The following is a 23873-nucleotide window of genomic DNA, read 5'->3' on the forward strand; positions in this document are numbered from 1 at the left end:
AAAGTAGTGGCACAGGCCTTTAACCCCAGTACTCAGTAGGCAAAGCCAGGAAGATCTCTGTGAGTTCAAGGCCAACCTGGTCTACAAAGCAAATTCCAGGAAAGCCAGAGTTGTTACACAGAGAAGCCCTATCTCAAAAACCAAAACCAAAAACAACAAAAATATATTTATTTTTATATGCATTGATATCTGTGTGAGGGTGCCAGATCCTCTAGAACTGGAATTACAGACCGTTGTGAGCTGCCATGTGGGGGCTGGGAATGAAACCCAGATCCTCTGGAAAAGCAGTCAATGCTCTTAACCATTGAGCCAACTCTGCAGTCCCAAGAAGCAGCTTTTACATTACATGAAAACACTAAAACAGACACTGTGAGGGCTCCACAAAAGCAATAAAAATATTTAACAAAATCACACACTTATCAATCAATAGAGCCAGAACACAAAATTAGTGGTTGCCTTGTGCTAAAGGTAGAAAGAGGGTTGACTGATTGGCCAGAGGTATTTTCTGAAGTGGAGGGAAAAAGCTTAAAAACTAAATTGTAACAATGGTGCACAAAGCTTTAAGTTTATTAAGTGGAATTTTGCATTTACAACAGGAGACTTGAGGGATGGAGCATTGACTCTGGGGTTAAGAGCACTTGTTGTCCTTGAAGAGGATCCAGGTTCAGTGCTCAGCACCCACATAATACTCACGATTACACGCAACTCTAGTTCTGAGGGATCCTGCACCCTCTTTGGAATCCACCAGTACCAAGCACTCACATGATGCACACACATACATGAAGGCAAAAACTCACACATACAAAATATTTAAATCTGAAAAAATTAAACAGGAGGCTTTTGTAATATGTAGATACCACCCCTTGGAAACCACTAATTTACTTTCTGTCTGTATGAACTTTATAATTGATATTTTTCATAAGTGGAGTCCTATTGCCTTTGGCATATTGTATCTGGCTTCTTTTATTTACTATAATGTTATAGAAATGCAGCTGGAAAAATAGTTCTATAATTAAGAGTGCTAACTGATCTTGTAGAAGAGCAGAGCTTGATTTCCAGGACCCACACCAGGTGGCTCACAACAGCCTGTAACTCCAGTTCCAAAGGATACACACACACACACACACACACACACACACACAGAGAGAGAGAGAGAGAGAGAGAGAGAGAGAGAGAGAGAGAAATAAAAAATAAAAAGTTAAAATCCTTAAAAAGTTCTTCCAGCCATCAGCTGATTAGCACTAGGTAGCTTCCAAATTTGGGCTATTGTTTTTGTTAATAATGCCAGTGTCATTTGTGTATAAGTTTCTGTTTGGGTGTGTGAATCAAATCTACTTATACTTATCTCACAGTTACAAATGTCTTCATTTCTGAATCCTTTTCTGCGTGATTCTATTTAATTTCTAAATCTTCTAAATCCACCCTCCAACACGTCTACATGAAGCAGAAGCCCATTTAGAACCTCTGAAGTTTAATTTTTTAAAGACTTGCCCTGCTCTTTCCTCCAGTGCTCACACTGAAAGTCCAAACCTCTTCACATCCTCCTAATGTATATTTTGTTTTCCTTTAAAAATTACAGCCTGCCAGGAGACTCCCCTAACCAAGCCAGCTAGGGAGACTAGCAACATCGGCAAGCTCTGGGTTTGACTGAGGCACTCTACTTCAATAAATAAGGTGGGAGAGTGCAGCGAACTCCCTGACCAGCAGGAAAGAACAGCCACCAGACGAGGATTCTTCCCAAATCACATTTTATTGGAGCCTCTTGGTTGAAGGGAGAGCAGGAGGCGAGGGGCCCCGAGCTCTGAGCTGCAACTGCCTATATGGGGACCAGGGGTATGTGCAGGCTTCCTATTGGTCAAAGTGTCTCAGCTGCCATTCCAAGCTCCCTGATAGGTCCGGCACACTGAGGACACTGAGCAGCCCGAAATGGTGGTACTGGCTATGACCTTATATGGAATTGTTTATCCTAAGCCTGCAGGCACCATCTTGTAATGGCGGCTGCACGTACTGGCTCCCTGCAGGAGAGGAAATGAGAATAATTCCTAATATCAACCTCAGCCTACTTCCACAAGCACTTGCACACAGGTGCACACACATCCATACATACGTGCTCAAACACATGTAAACATGCATACCACACACGCGTGAAAATGGGAAAAATACAATGGAATAATAGAAATGCCAGTTATCAGAGAAAATGTGCCAGGCTGTCACAGGTAGCTTTTATTTCCATTTTCCTTAACAGCTAAATTTGATGAAGTGTGACTTGCTTGTGCCTTTGATGTCATATTTACAAAGTGATCACCTTCCCACAGCTTCTGGTCTCTAAAATCAGTCATCAGTAATAGGAATCAAGTCTCTTTGGAGAAATGGCTGATGCCAAGACCAGTCCAGGAAATGTACAAGAGCTTCCAGGAGTAAATAATCATCTTCACTTCCAGAAAGTATTGGAGCACTATCATTATATATCTCTAAGCAACACAGGAGTCAAAAGTGTCTAAAGCTGCACTGATATGGGCAATAAAATGAATAATATAAGCCAGTGGTGGTGCCACAATGCCTTTAAGTCCAGCACTTGAGAGGCAGACACAGGTGGATCTCTGAGTTTGAGGCCAGTTTGGTCCAAAGAGTAAGTTCCAGGACAGCCAGGGCTACACAGAGAAATCTGTCTCAAAAAACAACAAAATGTAGTTCAGGATTGTGTAGACAGAAGTTTCTGTCCCGCCCAGTCCCACGGCCATTCAGTCCCAAATAAACACACAGAGGCTTATATGAATTATAAACTGTTTGGCCTATTGCTCAGGCTTATTACTAACTAGCTCTTAATACTTAAATCCACCCATAATTCTTGTCTATAGTTAGCCATGTGGCTCGGTACCTTTTCTCAGTAAGGCATTCTCATCTTGCTCCCTCTGCATATGGCTGGTAACTGACTTTTCTCTTCCCAGAATTCTCCTACTCTGGTTACCCCACCTATACTTCCTGCCCGGCTACTGGCCAATCACCACTGTATTAAACCAGCATGAGTGACAAATCTTTACAGTGTGCGAGACCATTATCCAACAGCAGGATTATCCCACAGCAGAATAAACTAAATGCCATGAATCTACAAATCATTGAATACCTTAGTTTCTAGAAAAGAAGGCATTCCAATTAAATTCCTAACCTGCTTTCTGTTTCAAGTGATACAGCTGGAATATTGAAATGCCCCTGTGGGGTCATGGTTTAAACACTTGTTCTTCAGCTGGTAGTGTTATCTGGGGAGACTATGGAGTCTTTAGGAGAGAGTGCCTGGATGGATGAGTCCCTGGAGGATAAGTTACCCCTGCCTGGTTCCTCTTTTGCTCTCGATTTTTTGGTCCATCATGATGAGAACAGCCTCCACCCCAGGCTCCCGACATGAACTGAATGCTTTCCCATGCCTTCCTTGCCATGATGAACTGAATACCTCTGATACTAGGAGCCAAAACAAATCTAATGTGCTATTGTGAATGCAGTGAGGCAAAGGTAACTAAACCATGTGGATTTACCCATTCCTGACATGACCTGACCCTTTGCACAATGTTTCAAGGTTCATCTGCGCTGCATAGTGTACCAACACTTGTTCTTTTTCTGCCCAGAATACAAGCTGCTGCTGTGGCCACACTTCATTGAGTTGCCTCTGCCTTCTGCTCACTGTGAATAGCACCTCTGAGAATAATACACGTTTTCATTTCAATAACTGTTTTCAATTTTTGCTAGAAAATGCAAGCATTATTCTTTAATTCAAAAAAGGAAATGACCAGTTTCTTAAAATCTCTAGTCAATTCAACTTGTATTTACTGAGATTCTATCAGCTGCCTGAATGGGGCAATTACAACTTGAGACAAAAATCACTTTCGATTTCTTTGCACAGGAAAGTAGAACAGCAGTAAAACTCAGACCTTTTAACGCGTGGGTTTAACTATTCCTTTTACATGTGAACAGAAGGCAGGGGTGGGGCATGGAGAAGTGAGGGAAGGGAACAATTTTGAAGAAAGCGTAATGGCATATATATGCATATAAACACATATACCACAGAACCATTACTTGTATGATAACTTACAAAGTTAATTTTCAGGACAAGAGAGATGGCTCAGGACGTAAAGGCACTTTCCAGCAAGCCTAGTTTGGAATTTGAGTACCAGAAACCCGGCCTTAACTGACTGTCTCAAAAGCAAACAACCACTATCTAAACCTCACCCTCTCCGCGCCTACACGCATCACCTCATCACAGTGGGTTGCAGGGTTGTTTCGTTGGTTTGCTCTTCTGTCCCGTCACCTCTGTCAGAAGCTCAAGTCTCTGCAAGCCTGACTGGCTCAGTTCCCAGCAATACTTCCATCTCCTGAGAACTCTGACTCTCCTCTAAGCACTTTCATTCAGTCTACAGCCATCCCCCGAACACGCAGCCCCTGAAGGACTAGTGACCAGGTCACCTAGGTGAAGTGCAGCACTGCGCAACCGGATTCCCACCAGGCAGTGATGCGCAAACGCGAGCTGCCTCCGCGGTGCCTCCCGTGGTAGCTCCGCCCCAGTCCCGCACCACCACGCCCACAGGCCGGGGGAGGGGGGGTAGGATAAGTTGGGGCGTGACGTCACAGACAGCGGCTGCCCATTGGGTCGCCGTGCGCGCCGGGGCCGGGGGGCGTGTCAGCGAGCGCTGATTGGCTGGCGCGCGCCGGCGGGGCGGAGCCGACCGCGGGCCAGGAGCGCGGCGGCGGCGGCAGCATGGGTCCTCGCCCGCGGCTTCCCTGAGCCTCGCTGGCCTAGGCTGCCCGCGGCGCCCGCAGTGGCGGCGGCATGAAGGGGGCCCTGGGGAGCCCGGTGGCCGCCGCGGGCGCCGCGATGCAGGAGACGTTCGGCTGCGTCGTGGCCAACCGCTTCCACCAGCTGCTGGACGACGAGTCGGACCCGTTCGACATCCTGCGCGAGGCCGAGCACCGGCGCCAGCAGCAGCTGCAGCGCAAGCGGCGCGACGAGGCGGCGGCGGCCAGCGGGGTCGGGCACCGCGGCGGCCGGAGCCCGGCTGTGGCCTCAGGACACAGACCCGGCGCGGCCGGCCGCAGGGAGTCGCAGAAAGAGCGCAAGAGCCTCGCGTCAGCGAGCGCACAGCAGTCGGACAACCCTGGGGGCCCGCAGCCGTCAGGTACGCCGTGGGCACCCAGCTCACCCCCTCCGCCGCTGGACTCTGGTCGCGGGGACAGGTCCCGCGTGGGCGACTCAAGTCAGAGCTGGGAGTCCTGATGGGCGCAGGGCCCGGGGTCATCCTTCTGGCAGCCACCCTCCAGGGTAATCACCCTAATAACCCTCCCGTGGGTTATTATAATATCCTACCCTCCAGGGTCACCCTCTCAGAGTCAAATTTCCCGGAGTCAGTCTCTCGCAAGATTATGACCCTCCAGGACCACCCTCCTGGGTTGTCACTTTTCCAGGTCACCCTGTCTCGGTATAGAGGCCAGGGTCTTAATCCCGGTGGGCTCATCACAGTTGGGGGGAGAGTAAGCAGGGCAGTGAATTTTGATGGACCGAGGATCCTTGGTTACTCTCCCAGGATCCCTTATCCTTGAGAAGGGGTCGGGGAGTCATCCTCCCGGGTGGGGTCGGGAGGTCCTTGTCCCTATGGACTCGCTCTGCGTCGGGGATGGAGTGGACCGAGCTGGAGGTTCTTGATGGACGAGAAGGCCCGGGGTCCAGGTTCGATGGAGGGTCCGGGGACTGACAGGCTGAGGGTTGCGAAGCTAAGATCCCGACATCTGCCCCTGGCTGCATCCTTCATTCCTTCACCCCCCCCCCCCCCCCCCCCCCCCCCCCCCCCCCCCCCCCCCCGCGGGCCTCTGCGGGATTCAGCTCCGTAGGCGACGCGCAGTTGAAGCCTTCAGGAATCTCAGACTCTGGGCCTCGAGATTCAGGGAGGCCTGGGACCCGAGGGTGCAGGAGCCCCGGAACGGCAGACCCTGAGCTTGGGGTCCCGGCTTCTCAGCGCCTTATCCCTTTTCTTTATCTCCGTCTCGTAGCTTCTGTGGCATTGATTGCAGGTGGAACAGATAGCGTAGGTGGGGAGTGTAACTGTAATTGATTCAGTACTGGTTTTGGAGAGCCGGCTTTAACCTTTGCAGTCAGAATGTTCAAAGTTACCGTTTCTGGTTAGCAGAAGGGCCAACCCTCCGCTGGGTGTGCTTGTGTGCACAGCAGGCTCCTTCAGACTTCGGGGCTGTCACCTGAACTGCGTCAAGGCTTTTGCAGCCACGCTCTTGCCGCCTGCTTGCCCCGTTTTCCCCATGATAACACTATGACCGTATATAGGGTTGGCAAGAAGGGGTATTGAGACTGGAGTGCAGTTTGACCACGGGGTAGGCAGGTATTCCTGTGAGCATTATTGCTTTGTCCTTGCTGGAGAAAAACGGTCTGTTCCACCTCTAGCTTTACGGTTGAGGCTTCGGCTAGGTAATGTTTACTGTAATCTGTGAAGTTAATTTGAGACATTGCTTGAGAATCAGAAAATTATTACAACGAAGATGGATACCACAGTGGGTGTAGGATTTCTTTTAAAATTGAAATGCATTAAACTGTACATTTTTTATTATGTGTTTCTCTTAAACGCATTTATAAAAATGGAAGGGAAAGATTAGAGAAAGGCTGTTTTGCCTATTTACTTCTTTTTTGTTTGTTTTTTGAGACAGCGTTTCTCTGTAGCTTTGGAGTCTGACCTGGAACTTGCTTGTAGACCCAGCTGGCCTCAAACTCAGAGATCTGCCTGTCTCTGCCTCCCGAGTGCTGGGATTAAAGATGTGCCACCCTCCCTCCATCCTCCCCTCTATTTACTTCTTAATCAAGTGAAAATATACTAGCCTTTGAAGAGTACCAGTTAAAATTTTGATATGTTATTGTTGTTTGTTTGTTTGTTTTTTGAGACAGGGTTTCTCTGTATAACAGCCCTGGCTGTCCTGCAACTGGCTTTGTAGACCAGTCTGGCCTTAAACTCAAAGAGATATATGCCTGCCTCTGCTTCCCTAGTGCTGAGATTAAAGACATGTACCACTACGCCTGGCTAAAATGTCAATTTTTTTTAGCCCTTTAAAAATTAGAAATATTTTTGTTATGATGACCCAGTGTTTGCTGCATGATGAGCAAGTGATCCACCCCCCCTCAAGCAATCTCAGAAATGTATGAAGCTAGCAAATGGGTCCCTTATTTTTTATTATGAGTAGCACTATGCATTATATACATATATTTATGTAATGAAAGCACAGTGTGGGTCCAAAAACATGAGGACCTCATGTTCAATCCCTAGTCTGAATCCATGAGCCCCAGAGAGAGGCCTGGTCTCAGAAGGTATGAACCAGGGTTTACTCTTGCTTCTGGATCCATGTGTACACTGGCACACGCGTGCACACAGTACATTGCTGTTTCTGTTTTTCAATCTACTCTCTCATTTGGAACTGTAAACTAGTAGACTTAGAACTTTCTTCTGTCAGTCCACAGTCTAGGGATTCTGGCTTTAGAGACCTAGCTGATGCTGTTAGAATAAAAATTTTGAAATGAGGGTTCTTTTTCCAAGTGTGCATGATTACCATGCCCGTAGCTCCTGTTCTAAATGTATCTGATGGACCGCAGAGAGTGACTGTAGGTGTTAGTGCTAACTGACGTGAAAGAACATGGTTCACTGTACTCAAAAAAATTTTTTTAATTTAGCTGGGCGGTGGTGGCGCACGCCTTTAATCCCAGCACTCAGGAGGCAGAGGCAAGCCGGTCTCGGTGAGTTCCAGGCCAGCCTGGTCTACAGAGCTAGTTCTAGGACAGCCAAGGCTACACAAAGAAACCCTGTCTTGGAAAAAAAGAAAAAGAAAAAAAATGCAAACTTTGAATGTCCTGAGTGAATGTGTATTGAGCACAAATACTCAGCACATTTGCTGTGTAACAACAGTTGCTGATCTTCTTTTTTCCCATGGAAATACAGATTTCTAGTGTTCTTGTCTGTCTAATGATAACCCTTGGCTGAGCCTTGTCCAATAAATTCATTCTTCAGTCATCGGTTGTTCCATTCTTGTTTTCATAGACTTTCAGGGTTCTGGTGGACAAGCCCACATTCAGTTTTGTCTTTTAGGAAGTCTTGCTGTAGACAGCTGACAGCTCCTCATTGAAAGGGCTGGGGAAATGCTGCATCTGCAGCTGCCCTGCTGGTTCAGCACAGAGAAACAAGTTAGGTCCGGTTGCATCTGGATCTCCTAGAACCAAGTTGTGGGGGAACACGGAAATCTCTCTGGTTACCTTTGTTTTGGGATTTTAGAGAACTGTAATGTTTACAAGGTATTCAATTATTATAATAAATTACATTTAGTAGTTTTAGTTTATACACAGGGACACTGGAAGACTTGACTGTACTGGGACTCTCTCTGTAGACCAGGCTGTCCTTGAACTCAGAGATCCACCTTCTTCCCAAATGCTGGGAGTAAAGGCCTTTGCCACCACTGCCTGAGACATGGTCTTTCAATAAAGCCAGAACTCTACTGTGTATCTGTACTAGCTGACTAAGGCTAGTCTGCCTCCCCAGTGTTGGTGTTACAGGCATTCTTCATCACTCTTGGCTTTTCTCTAGGTTCTGGGTGTGTCTGAACTCTGGTCTTCATAATTTGCACAACAAGCACTTTGCCCACTGAGCCATCTCTCCAGTACCCAATTTTGATTTCTTGGTAATGTAAATTTTTGCAATAAAAGCTCTATTTATATCTCTCGATGTTCTAAGCATACCACAAACACCTATCTTCATGACAGAAGATAGACCCTAGTTGCTCTTGGTTTGTTTGCAGCTAGGATTCTTTTTTGTTTTGTTTTGTTTTTGTTTAGTTTTTCAAGACAGGGTTTTTCTGTGTAGTCCTGGCTGTCCTGGAACTCTCAGAGATTCTCCTGCCTCTGCCTCCTGAGTGCTGGGATTAAAGGCATGGGCCACCAAGCCCAGCTGCAGATGGGATCCTAAAAGTATTGTCTGAGGTACAGGTTTTTTTTTTTTTTTTTTTTTTTTTTTTGGTTTTTTGAGACAGGGTTTCTTTGTGGCTTTGGAGCCTGTCCTGGAACTAGTTCTGTGGGTACAGGGTTTTTAATCCTTTAATTTGCTTAGATGAGTCTTTATCACTATGGCTTGGTAAAGGTGTATTTGTGAAATGCCATACATCCAGTAAAAGACACCTGACAGCATTCACAGAGGCACTGAAAAAATGTCATCTAGCCAAGCATGGTGGCACACCCGAGGCAAGACGGTCATCAATCCTGTAAATCTGTAGTTGGTATGGGTTAACGCTGGCATTTCCCGGACTTGGTGCAGTTTTCTAATTAGCACTGGGAGGTGGTGACTGTTTCTCCCTGAAGCCCTCGCTTTCCAGCGACTTTGATTCCGGGCAGAAACCGTGGTGCTGTGGATGCTGTGCTCGAGCTTTGCTTTGGTTCCGCAGGCCAGAAGCGGACTCCCAGAAGAGGGGAGCAGCAAGGATGGAATGACAACCGGGGGACAGACGCGCTTGATAGAGCAGAGCGAAGGCCCTACAGGGAATATCGACTCTATGACACTGAGAGACAGGCAGACTTGGCAGCGAAGTTTACAGATGAAAAGTATGTACCTTAGTCCTCGGTTAGGGTGGCCGGGGCCCCAGAGATTTCCAGATAACTACTAGGCTTTGTGACATTTCTGTGGTGGCAGTCCTACGAATAATTTGCCAAGGTAAGTCTCAAGTCATGTTACCTTCAGTAGAACATGAAGGATCTTCCACTTACCTATACCTTAGTATATAGGAAATGATTATACAATTAAAAATTAATTGTGGCCAGGTGGTGGTGCACGCCTTTAATCCCAGTACTTGAGAGGCAGAGGCAGGCAGATCTCTGAGTTCAAGCCAGCCTGGTCTACAGAGGGAGTTCCAGGACAGCCAGGGCTGTGCAGAGAAACCCTGTCTTGAAAAACAAAACAACAAAAAAAATTGTGGGTTTGGGGTGCAGCTCAGTGGTTGAGCATTTGCCTACCATGCATAAAGCTCAAAGAACAGAAGGTTCATACAAAAAGCATTTAAAAAAACTTATGTTTGTGGGACTCCGCCTGTGTGTATGTATGTGTACCACATCTGTGCCTGGTGTTCATGGAGGCCAGAGGGGTATCAGATCCCCCAGAAGCAGAGTTACAAATGGTTATAAGCCACTATGTGGATGCTGGAAATCAAACCCAGGTCATTTTTAAGATCTCTTAACTGCCAGCACTCTTAACCTCTGAACCATTTCTCCAACTCCTGAAAAGCCCTCATGTTACAAAACAAACAAACAAACAAACAAAAAAACCAAAAATAACCAACAAAACACACACACACAAGTATATTGAAGAGGTTAAAAATTCTTCTCGAGTTAGATTAGGAAACTAATTTTGGGCTTAGGGATATAATTACTATGAGAATTAGCAGTTGTCCCATGACCTCCTCATATAAACTGTTGTACATGTGTGTTTGTGTACACACAATAAACAAACACATGTGAAATCACAAAACCAATCAACATTTTCCCATCTGTTAATCTACTGAGGTAGTAAAGTGACATATTAGTTATTTTCCTTTCTTTTTAAAAATTTTACTTTTAAAAATATTTATTTATTTGTATTTTATGTACATTGGTGTTTTGCCTGCATCTGTGTCCCTGGAACAGGAGTTACGGACAGTTGTGAGCCGCCATGTGGGTGCTGGGAATTGAATCCAGATCCTCTGGAAGAGCAGCCAGTGCTCATAATCGCTGCGCCATCTCTCCAGCCCCATTAGTTATTTTTCTGTTGCTGTGACAAGATATCATGATCAAGGCAACTTATGAAAAAAGAAAGCATTTAATTGGGGCCTTACAACTTCAGTGGGTGAGTCTTTAACCATCATGCCAGGGAGCATGGCAGCGGGCAGGCAGGCAGGATGGTTCTGGAGCAGCAGCTGAGAGCTCGCTTCTCATCTATAACCACGAGGTAGAGATCAAGCTAACTAGCAGGCAGGCAGGATGGTTCTGGAGCAGCAGCTGAGAGCTCGCTTCTCATCTGTAACCATGAGGTAGAGATCAAGCTAACTAGCAGGCAGGCAGAATGGTTCTGGAGCAGCAGCTGAGAGCTCGCTTCTCATCTGTAACCACGAGGTAGAGATCAAGCTAACTAGCAGGCAGGCAGAATGGTTCTGGAGCAGCAGCTGAGAGCTCGCTTCTCATCTATAACCACGAGGTAGAGATCAAGCTAACTGAGACAGCGGTGGGCTAGTGAGAGCTTTTGAAACCTCAAAGCCCACCCCCCATGGCACACCTCCTTCATCAAGCCCACACCTCTGGTCCTTCCCAGACAGTTCCACCAACTAAGAAGCAAACATCCAAACACATGACCCTATGGTAATGCACACACCTGATCACTCTATACCCTTATTCTTGACACACATGAGGGTTTCCCATGGGATCAGCAGCGTTTGCTCGGTGTTTTTGGTTGTGTGCTAACTGCACACGATGCGTTTACTGTACACTCAGTGATTGTGTACTCAGTGACCCATTATTTGGGTGTCTCATACGTCGCCATTTGGTCAGTGCTAATGGGCCTGTGCTTGGCTCAGCATCAGGCTTTTTAATGACGCATGGGAGCAGAAGCAGCTTTTGCTCTATGCCAGGCATTTCCTCAGTAGAGTCCTGGAATTAGAAGCCAGGTGAGGTTGTAACCTACATCTGCTTTAGTACAAAGTTAGGTGGGTAGAGATGGTATAAAAACAGATAAAATTGGGATGGGGGAGGCTTGTCGACCCACAGACAAACCACTGTCACAGCTACCTACCAGCTCGCTTTGTCACTCATCTGGGATAGCATCTCCCACAGCATGATCTGCAAACTGGGCTGTAATCCAGGTTGGTTTTTGCTTATTTGAATTAAAGTGCACTTACTTCGAATTTCTTGATACACGTTACTAGACAAATTTATAAAATTTTTGTTATCTTAAAAGTCTAAATTCAGCCCTTAGAGATGGAAAACAGAGACCTAGAGTTGGAGTGACTTGGATCTCAGTTAGTTGACAAGGATGTTGACTCTATACAGGCAGAACACATGTTTTCCTTCAGAAGTGACATCCTTTGTGTGAGGAGTTGACTGAGCCCAGGATCAGATGCAGAGAATAGTCATGTTGGTGTATGTGGATCCGGGATGCAAATATTCCTTTGAGTGAAGCAGGAGCTTTTCCTTAGGCCTCTTAGTGAACGTAATCGAACCCTCTGAACATAGACTTTTTAGGTTTGGCAGGCGAGTGCCTGCTGTTCTTCCAGAGGAACTGAGTTTGGTTTACAGCGCACTTACGTACCAGGAGCTCACAACTGCCTGTAATTCCAGCTCCAGGGGATCCAATGCCCTGCTTGGCCTCCAAGGACACACACAGAGATGTTTGCTTACATAGATTGACACAGGCAGACACATAAATAAAAATAAAGTAAGTCACTGGGTGGTGGTGTCCCATTCCTTTAATCCCAGCACCTGGGAGACAGAGAGAGGCAGGGGGATCTCTGTGAGTTCGAGGCCAGCCTGGTCTATAGCTAGTTTCAGGACAGACAAGGCTGTTACACAGTGGAACCTTGTCTCAAAAAAACAAAATAAATTAAATTAATCTTAAAAATCACTAGTCTTCCCTGTCTTTGGTCACAGAGTAGAAGCAAGTTCAATATGTTAAAGATTTCAGCTCCAAATATCACCTTCTGGGTATATGTTTAGAAGAGAGATTTGGAGGGATAATTTTTAAAGATGAAGCATTTTTCTTACACAGACCATTTCAAATTAAGTGTTTAATACCAAGACAGGAAAGAACCTTTACATGTATATAAACGAGGAAACTGAATTCACAAGTGAAAGCCAGTTGAGAACAAGGACCTGTGCTCCTACCTGATACCATGTGACCTGGGGCAGATCCTTCCTGTGCTGCTTCAGGTTCTCGTCTCTTTACAGAGATTCTGTGTACTAAACATGGCTGTGAGCACTAAAGTGCTGTGTGTTCAGTGCCCAACTGTTAGTTTAGTCCAGCCACCATGCTTTCTGACTTATTATAACCATAGCTGCCTTCTAGAGTTGGTATGTTCTTCTCAAAAAGGCTTCAGACCTTTTAAGTCCAGTTCACCACTTCTCATCATTCCTGTCTTCTCCTAGACCAGTTGACAGGTTTGACCGAGACAGGCCACTGAGAGGACGCGGAGGCCCCAGAGGAGGCCTGAGGAGCAGAGGCCGAGGTGGGCCCGGGAACAGAGCTTTTGACTCCTTTGACCAAAGAGGGAAGCGAGACTTTGAGAGATACAGCAGCAATGATAAAGCGTAAGCTCCTTTGCTGTGCCATTTCCACTTGAGCTTTTGTGTCTGTTGATGACCAGCTTGATACGAGTGCTGTCATTCTCGTGGGACAGAATTTCATTATATAAGATTACGTGCATCCGTGTGTATGTTGTGGGGATGGGCTGTGACATGCATGAGTGCCGTGTCTGTAGAGGCCAGAAGATGATGCTGGAGTTACAGACAGTTGTCGCTGTCTAATGTAGGTACTGGAAATTAAACCCAGGCCCTTTGTAAGAGTTGTCTCCGCAGACACTGGGGCAGTGCTTTCTGATTGGGAGGAACATGGCTGTTCTTTGTTTCTTCAGAGCAAACAGAATGGAGGACAGCATGGGTGTCTGCGGTGTGCGTTCCTGGGGATCAGGTAAAGACACTAGGTAAGGTGCAAGGGTGTGTTCCCTGAGATCCTGCAGTGGAGCCAGAGTCCCTGAACCTTGGCTTTTTTAAAAACTGTGTTCTCTCTGGTTCTGTTTGTCAAGTAGAAATTGATGTAGATTGTTGTTTGGAGAGAGAGAGAGAGAGAGAGAGAGAGAGAGAGCGCATGTGTGTGTGTGTGTGTGTGTGTGTGTGTGTGTGCAATTGACTGAATCAGGAGAAAGCTTTTTAAAACATAGTTGTTGTGTTGTACTTAGATTCTTAGACTTTTTTAACTTAGCTAAAGTTAAACCTTTAAGGGGGTCAGGTATGGTGGCAGATGCTTTGGATTGGGAGGCAGAGGTAGGAGGCTCTCAATGAATTCTGGACCAGCCTGGTCTATATAATGAGTTCCAGGCCAGCCAGGGCTACATCGTGAGACTCTGTCTCAAATAAATAAAGCAAGTAAATAAGCAAATAGACCTTAAAAACAGTTTTGAGTAAATACAACATAACAACTATGTTTTTAAAAGCTTTCTCCTGATTCAGTCAATTGCAGATTCACACACACACACACACACACACACACACACACATGCCCTAAACAACAATCCACATCAATTTCTACTTGACAAACATTTGGCCACATATATGCTCATATATCTTAAGTATACGGTGTGCACACTTGCACATCTCAGAATATGTTTATATATATATATATAAATATACGCCCAGTGAGTGTCCAAAGTTCTTAAAGCTGTTTATTTGGTAAAGTATTTTGCAGGGTCTTTACATGTGGCTCAGGTAGAACAACTCACAACCGGGTGGTGGTGGAGCACGCCTTTAATCCCAGCACTCTGGAGGCAGAGGCAGGTGGATCTCCGTGAGTTCGAGGCCAGCCTGGTCTACAAGAGCTAGTTCCAGGACAGGCTCCAAAGTTACACAGAGAAACCCTGTCTCAAAAAAAAAAAAAAAATTTGCTTAGCATGCAGAAAGTGTGGGTCTGTTTCCAGCACCGTATGAACTGGGAGTGATGGTGCATACCTGTAATCCCAGGTTCTGACGTTCACGGTTATCTGTAGCAAATAAGGAGTTCATGAAGTCTTGTATCAAATTGAGCACTTGCTGCTCATATAAGGGAGCTTCAGAAGTTTTGAATAACTCTTCTATCTTTGGTGGGCACTGTGCCCACATGGTACCCATACAGGCATGCAGACAAACACACATATACAGAAAATAAAATAAGCTTTTAAAAAAATTGAAAGCTAGAATAATTTTTTAAAATCATTTTTTGAGGTTTACTTATTTTACGTATATTGTGCTCTGTCTATCTGCATGTGCACCTGCATGTCAGAAGAGGGCGCCAGATCCCATTATAGATGGCCGTGAGCCACCATGTGTTTGCTAGGAATTAAACTCAAGACCTCTGAACCATCTCTCCAGCCCCCAAAGCTGGAATTCTTGCCAGGCTTGGTAGCATACACCTGTGACTCCAGCACTTGGAGGGAGGATCCCAGCCCATTGCGGAGGGAGGTAGATTTGTATGTGAGTTTGAGGGTAGCCTGGTCTACACAGTGAGCTCTCAGACACTTGGGGCTATACAGTGAGACATTTTCTCAAAAATAAAATATATAAAAAGAGAAAATGAAAAGATGGATTCTCCAGTATTATAAGAGTTTGGGTTTTTTTTTCCCTGATCATTATCGTCTGGTCTTAAATTTAGAGCATTCATTGACATTTCTATTTATCGTTAACATTTTGGAAATAACTTTTTTTTTAAATATTTATTTATTTATTAGGTATACAATATTCTGTCTGTATGCCTGAAGGCCACAAGAGGGCGCCAGACCTCTTTACAGATGGTTGTGAGCCACCATGTGGTTGCTGGGAATTGAACTCAGGACCTTTGGAAGAGCAGGCAATGCTCTTAACCACTGAGCCATCTCTCCAGCCCCATAACTTTTTGTTTTTAAGGCAGGATTTCTCTTTGTAACCCTGACTGTCCTGGAACTTGCTTTGTAGACCAGGCTAGCCTTGAACTCACAGAGATCTTCCTGCCTCTGCTCCTGAGTGGGAAATAACATATTTTTAAGCAGCCCTTACTACTGTTTTTCACTGCAGTGTGGATATGGTCGCTTCAAGGGCATGCCCTAAGAAACGAGGCCTAAATTGTGTTTCTTTGGCATGACAGACTGTATGACAAATGTTCTTGCTGCTTTTCAGTGACACAGAGCCAGCTGCACCCATGGACGAGATCTCAGCGATGGAGGAGTCCCAAGGCACCCTGGATGAGGAGTCTCCCGCCAAGTAGGCAGCTGCTTCTTAGACCTATGGGTTATCTCTCATAGTGATTCTTAATGATACATTTCCCCTCCCCTCTCAAGATTGGACACTGTGTGCGTGTGCGTGTGAGAATGTGCATGTGTGCATGCGAGCGTGTGTGTGCGTGCGTGTGGGGGGAGGTTGCTTGTGTGAATGGAGAGGCCAGAGCAGGGTACGAGGTGTCTTTCTCTGTGGTTTTGTCTCTTGTTGTCCCTCACAAATGAAAGCTCACTATTTCAGCTAAGCTAGGTTGCCAGTGAATTCTTAGGGTCCTTCTGTCTCCACTGCACATTCCTGGAATTTTTAGGTGGGTGTTGGACATTCACACTCTGGTCCTCATGTTTGCAGTGCAGGTACTCTCAAAGAAGACGGGGTCTCTCTGTGTAGCCCTGGCTGTCCTATAACGCAATATTCAGAGTAGGGGTCTCTCTGTGTAGCCCTGGCTGTCCAATAACGCAATATTCAGACCAGACTGACCTTGAGCTCACACAGCTTCACTTCCCTCTGTCCCCCAGCGATGGGATTAAAGGTACACACACCATACCCAGCTGGAGCAAGCATTCTTAAGCAAGAGATTCTACTGAGCCATCTCTCTAGTCTTTCCTTAATGGTTTTAAAAGCTGAGCCCTTTCTCATATCATACTAGGTTGATCTTATTAACAAACTAGTTAAGTAATCTGATAGTTTTTTTTAAGTGAGAGTAGATTAAATCCAAGCATTGTATCTTCTGCCCCTTACCTCTTCTGTTTGCTTTTGTCCCCTTTATTCTCCTGCCTTCCTTTTTTTCCATGAAGACCAGGTCTCTGGTCCATACCTAGCACACTGAGGCTTTAAGCCTCCTTTCCCTGTGAATGAGCCAGGGTGCTAGCCACAGAACTCGTAGGACCTTCCTGTTTCCTAGTTTTGTTTCTCAAGGCAAAGCCACCTCCTAGACAACTCATTCAGCCTTCTCCCTCCTGGAATCCATAGCCAAGCAAGTCACAAGGCAGGCTAATTGGAACCTTTGAAAGGTTTTTATTTTTATTATTACCATGTGTGTGTATGCATCACATGTGCATGTGGAGGTCAGAGAACAGCTTTGTACATTGTTCTCTCCTTCCTCCTCTATGTGGATTCCAGGGATCTATCCCAGGTCACTAGGCTTGTGTGCAGCACCTTTACCCACTGGGCCATCTCTCCATCCCCTCTGGACAATCACACTGTGCAGCATCCCAAACCTTGACAGGACTTTCCCCTGGTGTTGGCACACCTCTGAGCAATCCATATGTGGTCTCATATGGATGCATGTTCTCATTTCTCTCAGGTGTGAAATTACTAGGTCATATATGAACTGTCAGAAAAAAAATTTTTGAGACAAGATCTCTCTATGTAGGCTGCCTTAGAATTTGCTATGTAGCCTCAGCAGTCTTGGGGCTCACTCTGTAGATCAGCTGTCCTTAAACTCGCAGAGGTCCAGCTAATCTTACCTCCCTAATGCTGGGTTTAAAGGCGTGAACCACCACACCTGGCTGTAAAATTTGAACACCCACCAGACTGTTTTCTAAATTGACACACAATTCCCCAACCATATATCTTTGACACCCTTGTCAACACTTTTTAAATGCCTTTAAAGACACCCTTTTTCCTTCTTAAAAAAAGATTTTTATGAGTGCTTTGCCTGTATATATGTGTACCACATGAGTGCCTGGTGCCATGGGGTCCAGAAAAGAGTGTTGGATCCCCTTGAATACAGCTGGTTGTAAGCCACCACGTGAATCCTAAGACCCAAACCCAGGTCTTCTGCAAGAGCTGCAAGTACTCTTGCTGATGAACCATCTCTGCAACCCTTAAATGCCTTTTTGATACCAGCTGTCCTGTTAGGTGTGGAATGAGTTAACTTCTTGTGGTTTGCCACCCAGGCTAATGATATTGGGGATTTGAAAAGGTTTTTAATGTGTCTGTTTTGCCTGCATGTGTATGTGCAAATGCAGTTCCTTTGGAAGCCATACGAGGGCACAAGATCCCTTGGAACTGGTGCTCCCAGAGCGAGCCATCTCCTAGTCTGTTTTTTTTATTTATTTATTTATTTATTTATTTATTTATTTATTTATTTATGTATTTATTTATGTATTTATTTATTCCTAGTCTGTTTTAAAATAGGATGGGGACAGAACATTTGCTCAACACAGGCGGCCCCTAAGCTCCACCCATAGTGCTCCAAAAAGGTCTACAATAAAAACCTCACTCAAAACTGTGTCATAGAAGAGGGTAAAACACGAACGATTTTTAACAGGGTCTCACGATGAAGTTATCAGACAAATGTGGAAATAAGCATGAAGATATAATGAGGCCACAAGAAAACCTAAACTTATGTGATCAAAAATAGTTCTGGCATAATGAGGAAGAGGTCTAAAAAGGGTTTGGAGCATGGGCCTGGAGAGAGTCTGAACCAACCGGAGGGGTATTTATAAAAGTGTACGTTTGTGACCCATTAAGACTTCTGTCCATGGTTTCCATGACTTTGTGTCCACATCTCTTATTTTTGCCCCCTCCGTCAGAAAAGGCGCATGATGGTGTAATGGATGGGGAGAACCTGGGGTGATGACGTCATTTTCCCAAACCACTGTGAAGGCACCTTTAGTTTGCAGTGCAGGATAGGATGGAAAAGATAAAACTCAGATGCGACCCTGAGGGTCTGGTTACTTCCACCTTACTACACTTCTAATAAAGTGCTACAAAAGTTCCATCAGCAAAAAAATTGTTATACCTTTACAGAGTTCCTGAGTTGGAGGTAGAAGAGGAAAATCAAGTCCAAGAGATGACCTTGGATGAGTGGAAAAACCTTCAAGAGCAAACCAGACCAAAGCCTGAGTTCAACATCCGCAAGCCAGAGTCCACAGTTCCTTCCAAGGCAGTGGTGATTCACAAGTCCAAATACAGAGACGATGTAAGTAAGCCTTCTGTCTTGGGGGACTATGTACCATTGCCCTCATCAGGCACAATCAGACCTCTCTTGGTGGACGTGAAAACAGAACCATCTGTGTGGGGAGTGTGATGTGGAGGGCAGAGGAGACGTGTGGTTCTCAGCACTGAGGCCATCAGGTTTGGTACCCACTTAGCCATCTCCAGCCCCTCCACTTGAAAGTCTTGTTTCTGCTCAGGCCTCACCAAGGGTGATGGGAAGGAATGGAACTTGGTGTGTTGACAGGAGAATACCGCATTCTCTGTTGAAAGTAAGCCAGGAAGACACAAGTGCCAAGGGTTCCGTCCACCTTGGCCTCTCAGAGGCACAGAGCAGCCGTTTCAAAGGCTACTATTTCGATGATTAGATTGCCGTCCCCTCGGGTTCTTTTGTTTAAGATAAAGTCTTGAGTATGTAGCCTGGTCTGGCCTCAGACTCTCCATCCACCCATGTTTCAGTGTCCCGAGGGCCAGGACTAAGGTTTGCACCACCACACTCTCCTCTTTCATGATGAGCATTCCACTGGGTCAGTTATGAGTTGAACCAAGACCAGGGAACCTATATGTAAACAGAGGCTTTCTGCTGCTCCGCCCAGTCCTGCAGCTGCTTTAAAAATACTCAGAGGCTTACTAGTACTTATAAGTGCATGGCTGATGGCTAAGCCTTCTTAACAGCTAGCTCTTAACATTTAAATTACCCGGTATTTCTTATCTATGCTTTACCACATGGTTTGTGGCTTGTTCTCATTTTCTACACGTCTTGCTTCCTTTGTTGCTGGCTGGCTGGCATTTCCAAGACTCTGCCCTTCTTCTCCTGTATCTCTGCTTGGATTTCCCTCCTGGCTCTTATTTATCAACCAATGAGACCACATTATTCACAGTGTACAGAAAGACATCCCACAGCACCTATATTCTGTGATCCCTTTGTTACGGTATTTGAACAGCACTGCTTCCTCTGTCTTAACTCCAGAAACTGCTGAGAAGTTCCTAGATCACTGATGGCACTGTCAGGTACCAGACTGCAGCCAGCTGTACTGAGGACATTATTATGGACTCTGTGTTGTGTAGGCTTATTCTTCACAGTTCCTGTCTAGCACTGATCCTGTGTGTGTGTGTGTGTGTGTGTGTGTGTGTGTGTGTGTGTGTATACTTGCTCGTGTGTCTATCACTCTTCACTTTTGTTTTGAGACAAGGTGTCTCAATGAACCTCGGACTCACCAATTCAAGTAGACTGGCTAACAAGCTCCAACAATCCTAATCCTGTCTCTGTCCCCCGTTGTTGGGGTTACAGATGCGCTCAGCTTTTTACATGAGTGCTGGGATCCACTCAACCCTCATGCTTTGTGCAAGCACCTCACCACCGTGGCTGTATCTCCCCAGTCCAGCTTGGGGCTTTTTACCAGATGCCTGGACAGAGCGGCTCCAGGGAAATAATGTTTATAATAAGTAAATAATGTTTACAAGGCTGATCCCTTACCACTTTCTCCTGTTACTGAAGTTGAAGGAACACTGAAGCACCCAGGTGCAGAGTTTAGAATTTCTGTTGTCACAGCACAAGCCAGACTGTGGTGATGAGCAATCTTCCCCGCTGGGGAGACTTGCCGACTTCCAGTCAGCTCAGAACACTGTGTATTTTTCTCTGTGTTTCTCTATTAGTTAGATTTCCAGTGTTGTAGCAAAATGCCTGAGATCACTTATAATGAGAAAAGTTTTGATTCAGCCTCAGGTTGTGTGGCCCAAAGATGCAAGCAGATGGCAGAAAACCGTATGCTTGCCTCACTGCGGCCAAGAAACAGACAGGAAGGAGCTGATGTCCTAATGATGTCCCCATCCGGGACTCAGCCCCACGACCCACTTCCTCTTACCATGCCCACCTCCAGATTCCTGTGAGGATTTTCATGCGCACTTTGGTCAGTTACCTTGAGTACTTCATTTAGGAGGCTGCTGACGACACAGTATATCCACTCTGCCTTCCTGGTCAGCTCAAGGTCTAAGACACTTGACTGGTAAGTTCTGAGATGTTCCACCAGAGACCTAGGAGGCCAGAGTTGGCTTAGCAGGCAGCACGTCTTTTTGTTGTTCTTTTCTGTTGTGAACACTAGAAATGTAGCTTCCTGTGAAACCACAGTACTGTTAAGGCTGGGAAGCAGGTAAAAATAGGAGCCGGTTCCTCAAACAATACATAGTATCCTAGGACTTTCTTTGGTGGGAGGTCTCTTACTACACCAAAACCTTCGAGGCTAGCCTGCTCTATAAGAGCTAGTTCCAGGACAGGCTCCAAAGCTACAGAGAAACCCTGTCTCAAAAAACCAAAAGACCCCAAAACCAAAGTAAGTTAGCAAACCCAAGATTTGGCTCATGTTGCTTTAAGAACGATCCTGGCTAAAAATGTTGTAGATTAACTAGGACCAAAGACATTTATTTTATTGAAACCAAACTAGCCAAACAAACAAACAAACAAACCAAACTGGCTGCAGAGATCTGTCGGAATATTTGCTGTAACTATGTTAGCTGACTCATTGACCTTCAAAATACACTTGAAACATGCTAATATAATCTTATATCTTAACATGCCCAGAGTGGGTTATTCATTTTTTTATTTGTTCCTTTTAAGACAGGGTCTTATTGTGTAGTTCTGGTTGTCTTGAAATTCACTATGTAGACCAGGATGGCCTCAGACTCAGAGATTCACCTGCCTGTTTCCTGAGTGCTGGGATTAAAGGCATGAACCACCACACCCAACAGGATTTTGGTTCTACTTGAATAGTAAATTCAAAGATGCTTGGTCAAAGACTAAGTAGGATCCCATCCCTATATTCCCAGCACTTGGGAGGCAGAGGGCAGGAGGAGAGCAGCCTGGGTAGTTTTGCTTGTATTAGACCAGTGTCTGGTGTCTAGCTAGGACACATCCAGTGTTGAAGGAGCGGAGCGGCGGCTGCATTCCTGCCGCCCCGGCTCACAGCCACCTGGCTAGCTTTATACCTGAAATAATTACATGGAAACTGTATTCTTTTAAACACTGCTTGGCCCATTAGTTCCAGCCTCTTATTGGCTAGCTCTTACATATTGATCTAACCCATTTCTAATATTCTGTGTAGCACCACGAGCTGGCTTACCAGGAAAGATCTTAACCTGCATCTTTCTGGAGTGGGAGAATCATGGCGACTCTGACTCTGCTTCTTTCTCCCAGCATTCTGTTCTGTTTACTCCGCCTATCTAAATTCTACCCTATCAGAGGGCCAAGCAGTTTATTAACCAATGAAAGCAACAGATAAGATACAAGACCCACCTCCATCAACCCAGGGTCTTCCAAGTCCACAGGGACACACAGGCCACCAGTGCAACATATTAAAAATGTTCGTTACTAGGCCCAGGCTGTGCATCTGTGGAGATGGCCGTGCGTGTGACTGTGTGACCGTGTGACCTGTGGCTGTGTTCCAGATAGTGAAGGACGACTATGAGGACGAGTCCCATGTCTTCCGGAAAGCTGCCAATGACATCACATCCCAGTTGGAGATTAACTTTGGTAACCTCCCTCGGCCGGGACGGGGAGCCAGAGGCAGTGCCCGAGGAGGCCGAGGAAGGATCAGAAGAACAGAGAACTATGTCCCCAGAGCAGAAGTGGTGGTAAGTCCTGATGGCCTTTTGTGACCGGCTGCAGCAGACCGCACCCCTTCCCCTGCCAATCTCGCATAGATCCCCAGCCCCTAAAGCACCCTTGTGCACAGCGCCCTCCAACAGCCGAGGTTTCTGAGCGAAGGCTTCCCTCCTGAACCATTTCTTCCTGCTGTGTCCCCATGGGTGCTGCTCCCTCCAGGAGGCTATAGCCAGTCCCAGCCCAGTCTCCCGTTTATTTTATGTGTATGTATATGAGTACTTTACATGTGTGTGTCTACCACCTGTATGCCTGGTGCCCTGTATGCTTGGAGGCCAGAAGAGGGCATTGGATCCAGATGGCTGTGAGTTACCACGTGAATGTCAGGGATCAATCCCTGGTCCTCTGGAAGAGTAGCCAATGTTCTTAACCACTGAGCCTACTCTACAGCCCTCAACAGTTACATATTGGGACAAGAAAGTGTCAGATCCAAAGGGCAAGGAGGAGACAGCTCCTGACGGTGGCCCTTAGGCCACTGTGCCTTCCACTGTGGCTCCATTGGCTCCTCCCTGGCTGTCAGGGGTAGAAATGAGGTGGCCGTCTGTGTCACCCAGTAAGTGGTCTAATGCTGGCCACAGCTGGGTGGGGGAAGTGACTTTAAAAAACCTCTCTTTTCTTTAGACCCAAGATGTCGCTCCCAACCCGGATGACCCTGAGGACTTCCCGGCCCTGGCCTAACAGCCATTCCCCATCAGCAGAGCAGCACTATGAAGAGACTTTCCTTGCCACGAGAGGAGTCAGACTCTAAGAACAATAGATGTTGCTTTTCCCGTGTCGTGTGAACTGGCTGCACTTTCTTGCTCTGTGGGATGTGAAGTGCAGGTCCCATGAGGTCAGGCACTTCCCACAGATGAACGATGGAGACCTTAGTAAGGAATAATGTTTCAAATGTGTACATAGATTCTAACAGTTCTGCCACCGAAGTCCAGTGTAAAGTAATCAGATGGCAGAGCCACTGGGCGTGGTGGCGCATGCCTTTAAACTCAGCACTTGGAGGACAGATCTCTCGAGTTCGGGGCCAGCCTGGTCTACAGAGTGAATTGTGAAAATCCAAGAAAATAAAAATAAAGAAGAACCACCTATTGAGATGACTTAGGGAGTTGTCTAGACAAGCCTCCAGCATTTCAGGACACAGGTAGAGCTGGAGCTGCCCATTTAAAGCAGCCATAGCCTGGTTTTCACACTGTTGTCCATAATGGTTCAGTTCTGAGAAGTTTCCCGAGTTGTTTTTATTCAGACACC

General features: G+C 46.0%; 2 protein-coding genes across 3 annotated transcripts in view; one reads left to right on the forward strand and one right to left on the reverse strand.

The window, feature by feature from the left end:
- The window catches only part of Znf367 (zinc finger protein 367), a 23579-nt gene extending 19054 nt beyond the window's left edge, over positions 1 to 4525 (reverse strand). Inside the window, exon 1 of one of the 2 annotated variants that reach the window (XM_050143669.1) lies at positions 4246 to 4525. In XM_050143669.1, the coding sequence (XP_049999626.1) occupies positions 4246 to 4250 (5 nt within the window). In that variant the 5' untranslated portion in view covers positions 4251 to 4525. The remainder of the gene's footprint in view (positions 1 to 4245) is intronic. The other variant, XM_050143667.1, reaches the window with a different exon arrangement.
- A 186-nt stretch (positions 4526 to 4711) lies between these two features.
- Positions 4712 to 23406, forward strand: Habp4 (hyaluronan binding protein 4). Its single transcript, XM_050143665.1, has 8 exons — positions 4712 to 5165; positions 9466 to 9622; positions 13184 to 13345; positions 13669 to 13737; positions 15938 to 16021; positions 18791 to 18962; positions 22418 to 22603; positions 23253 to 23406. Exons 1-8 carry the CDS (start codon positions 4820 to 4822, stop codon positions 23307 to 23309), a joined length of 1233 nt encoding a protein of 410 aa, XP_049999622.1. The 5' UTR covers positions 4712 to 4819; the 3' UTR covers positions 23310 to 23406.
- The last annotated feature ends 467 nt before the right edge of the window (positions 23407 to 23873 follow it).

Source organism: Alexandromys fortis, unplaced genomic scaffold, assembly GCF_014885135.2.
Source record: "Alexandromys fortis isolate MF-2015 unplaced genomic scaffold, M_Fortis_MF-2015_v1.1 scaffold_1, whole genome shotgun sequence".
NCBI classification, from domain to species: domain Eukaryota; kingdom Metazoa; phylum Chordata; class Mammalia; order Rodentia; family Cricetidae; genus Alexandromys; species Alexandromys fortis.

What these genes read in the sequence shown, in the direction of transcription:
- Habp4 (XM_050143665.1), top strand. Translation starts at nt 4,820, where the DNA reads ATGAAGGGGGCCCTGGGGAGCCCGGTGGCCGCCGCGGGCGCCGCGATG. An exon ending in GCGAAGTTTACAGATGAAAA is followed by an intron (nt 9,623 to 13,183) that starts GTATGTACCTTA and finishes GTCTTCTCCTAG; the next exon opens with ACCAGTTGACAGGTTTGACC. An exon ending in TACAGCAGCAATGATAAAGC is followed by an intron (nt 13,346 to 13,668) that starts GTAAGCTCCTTT and finishes TTGTTTCTTCAG; the next exon opens with AGCAAACAGAATGGAGGACA.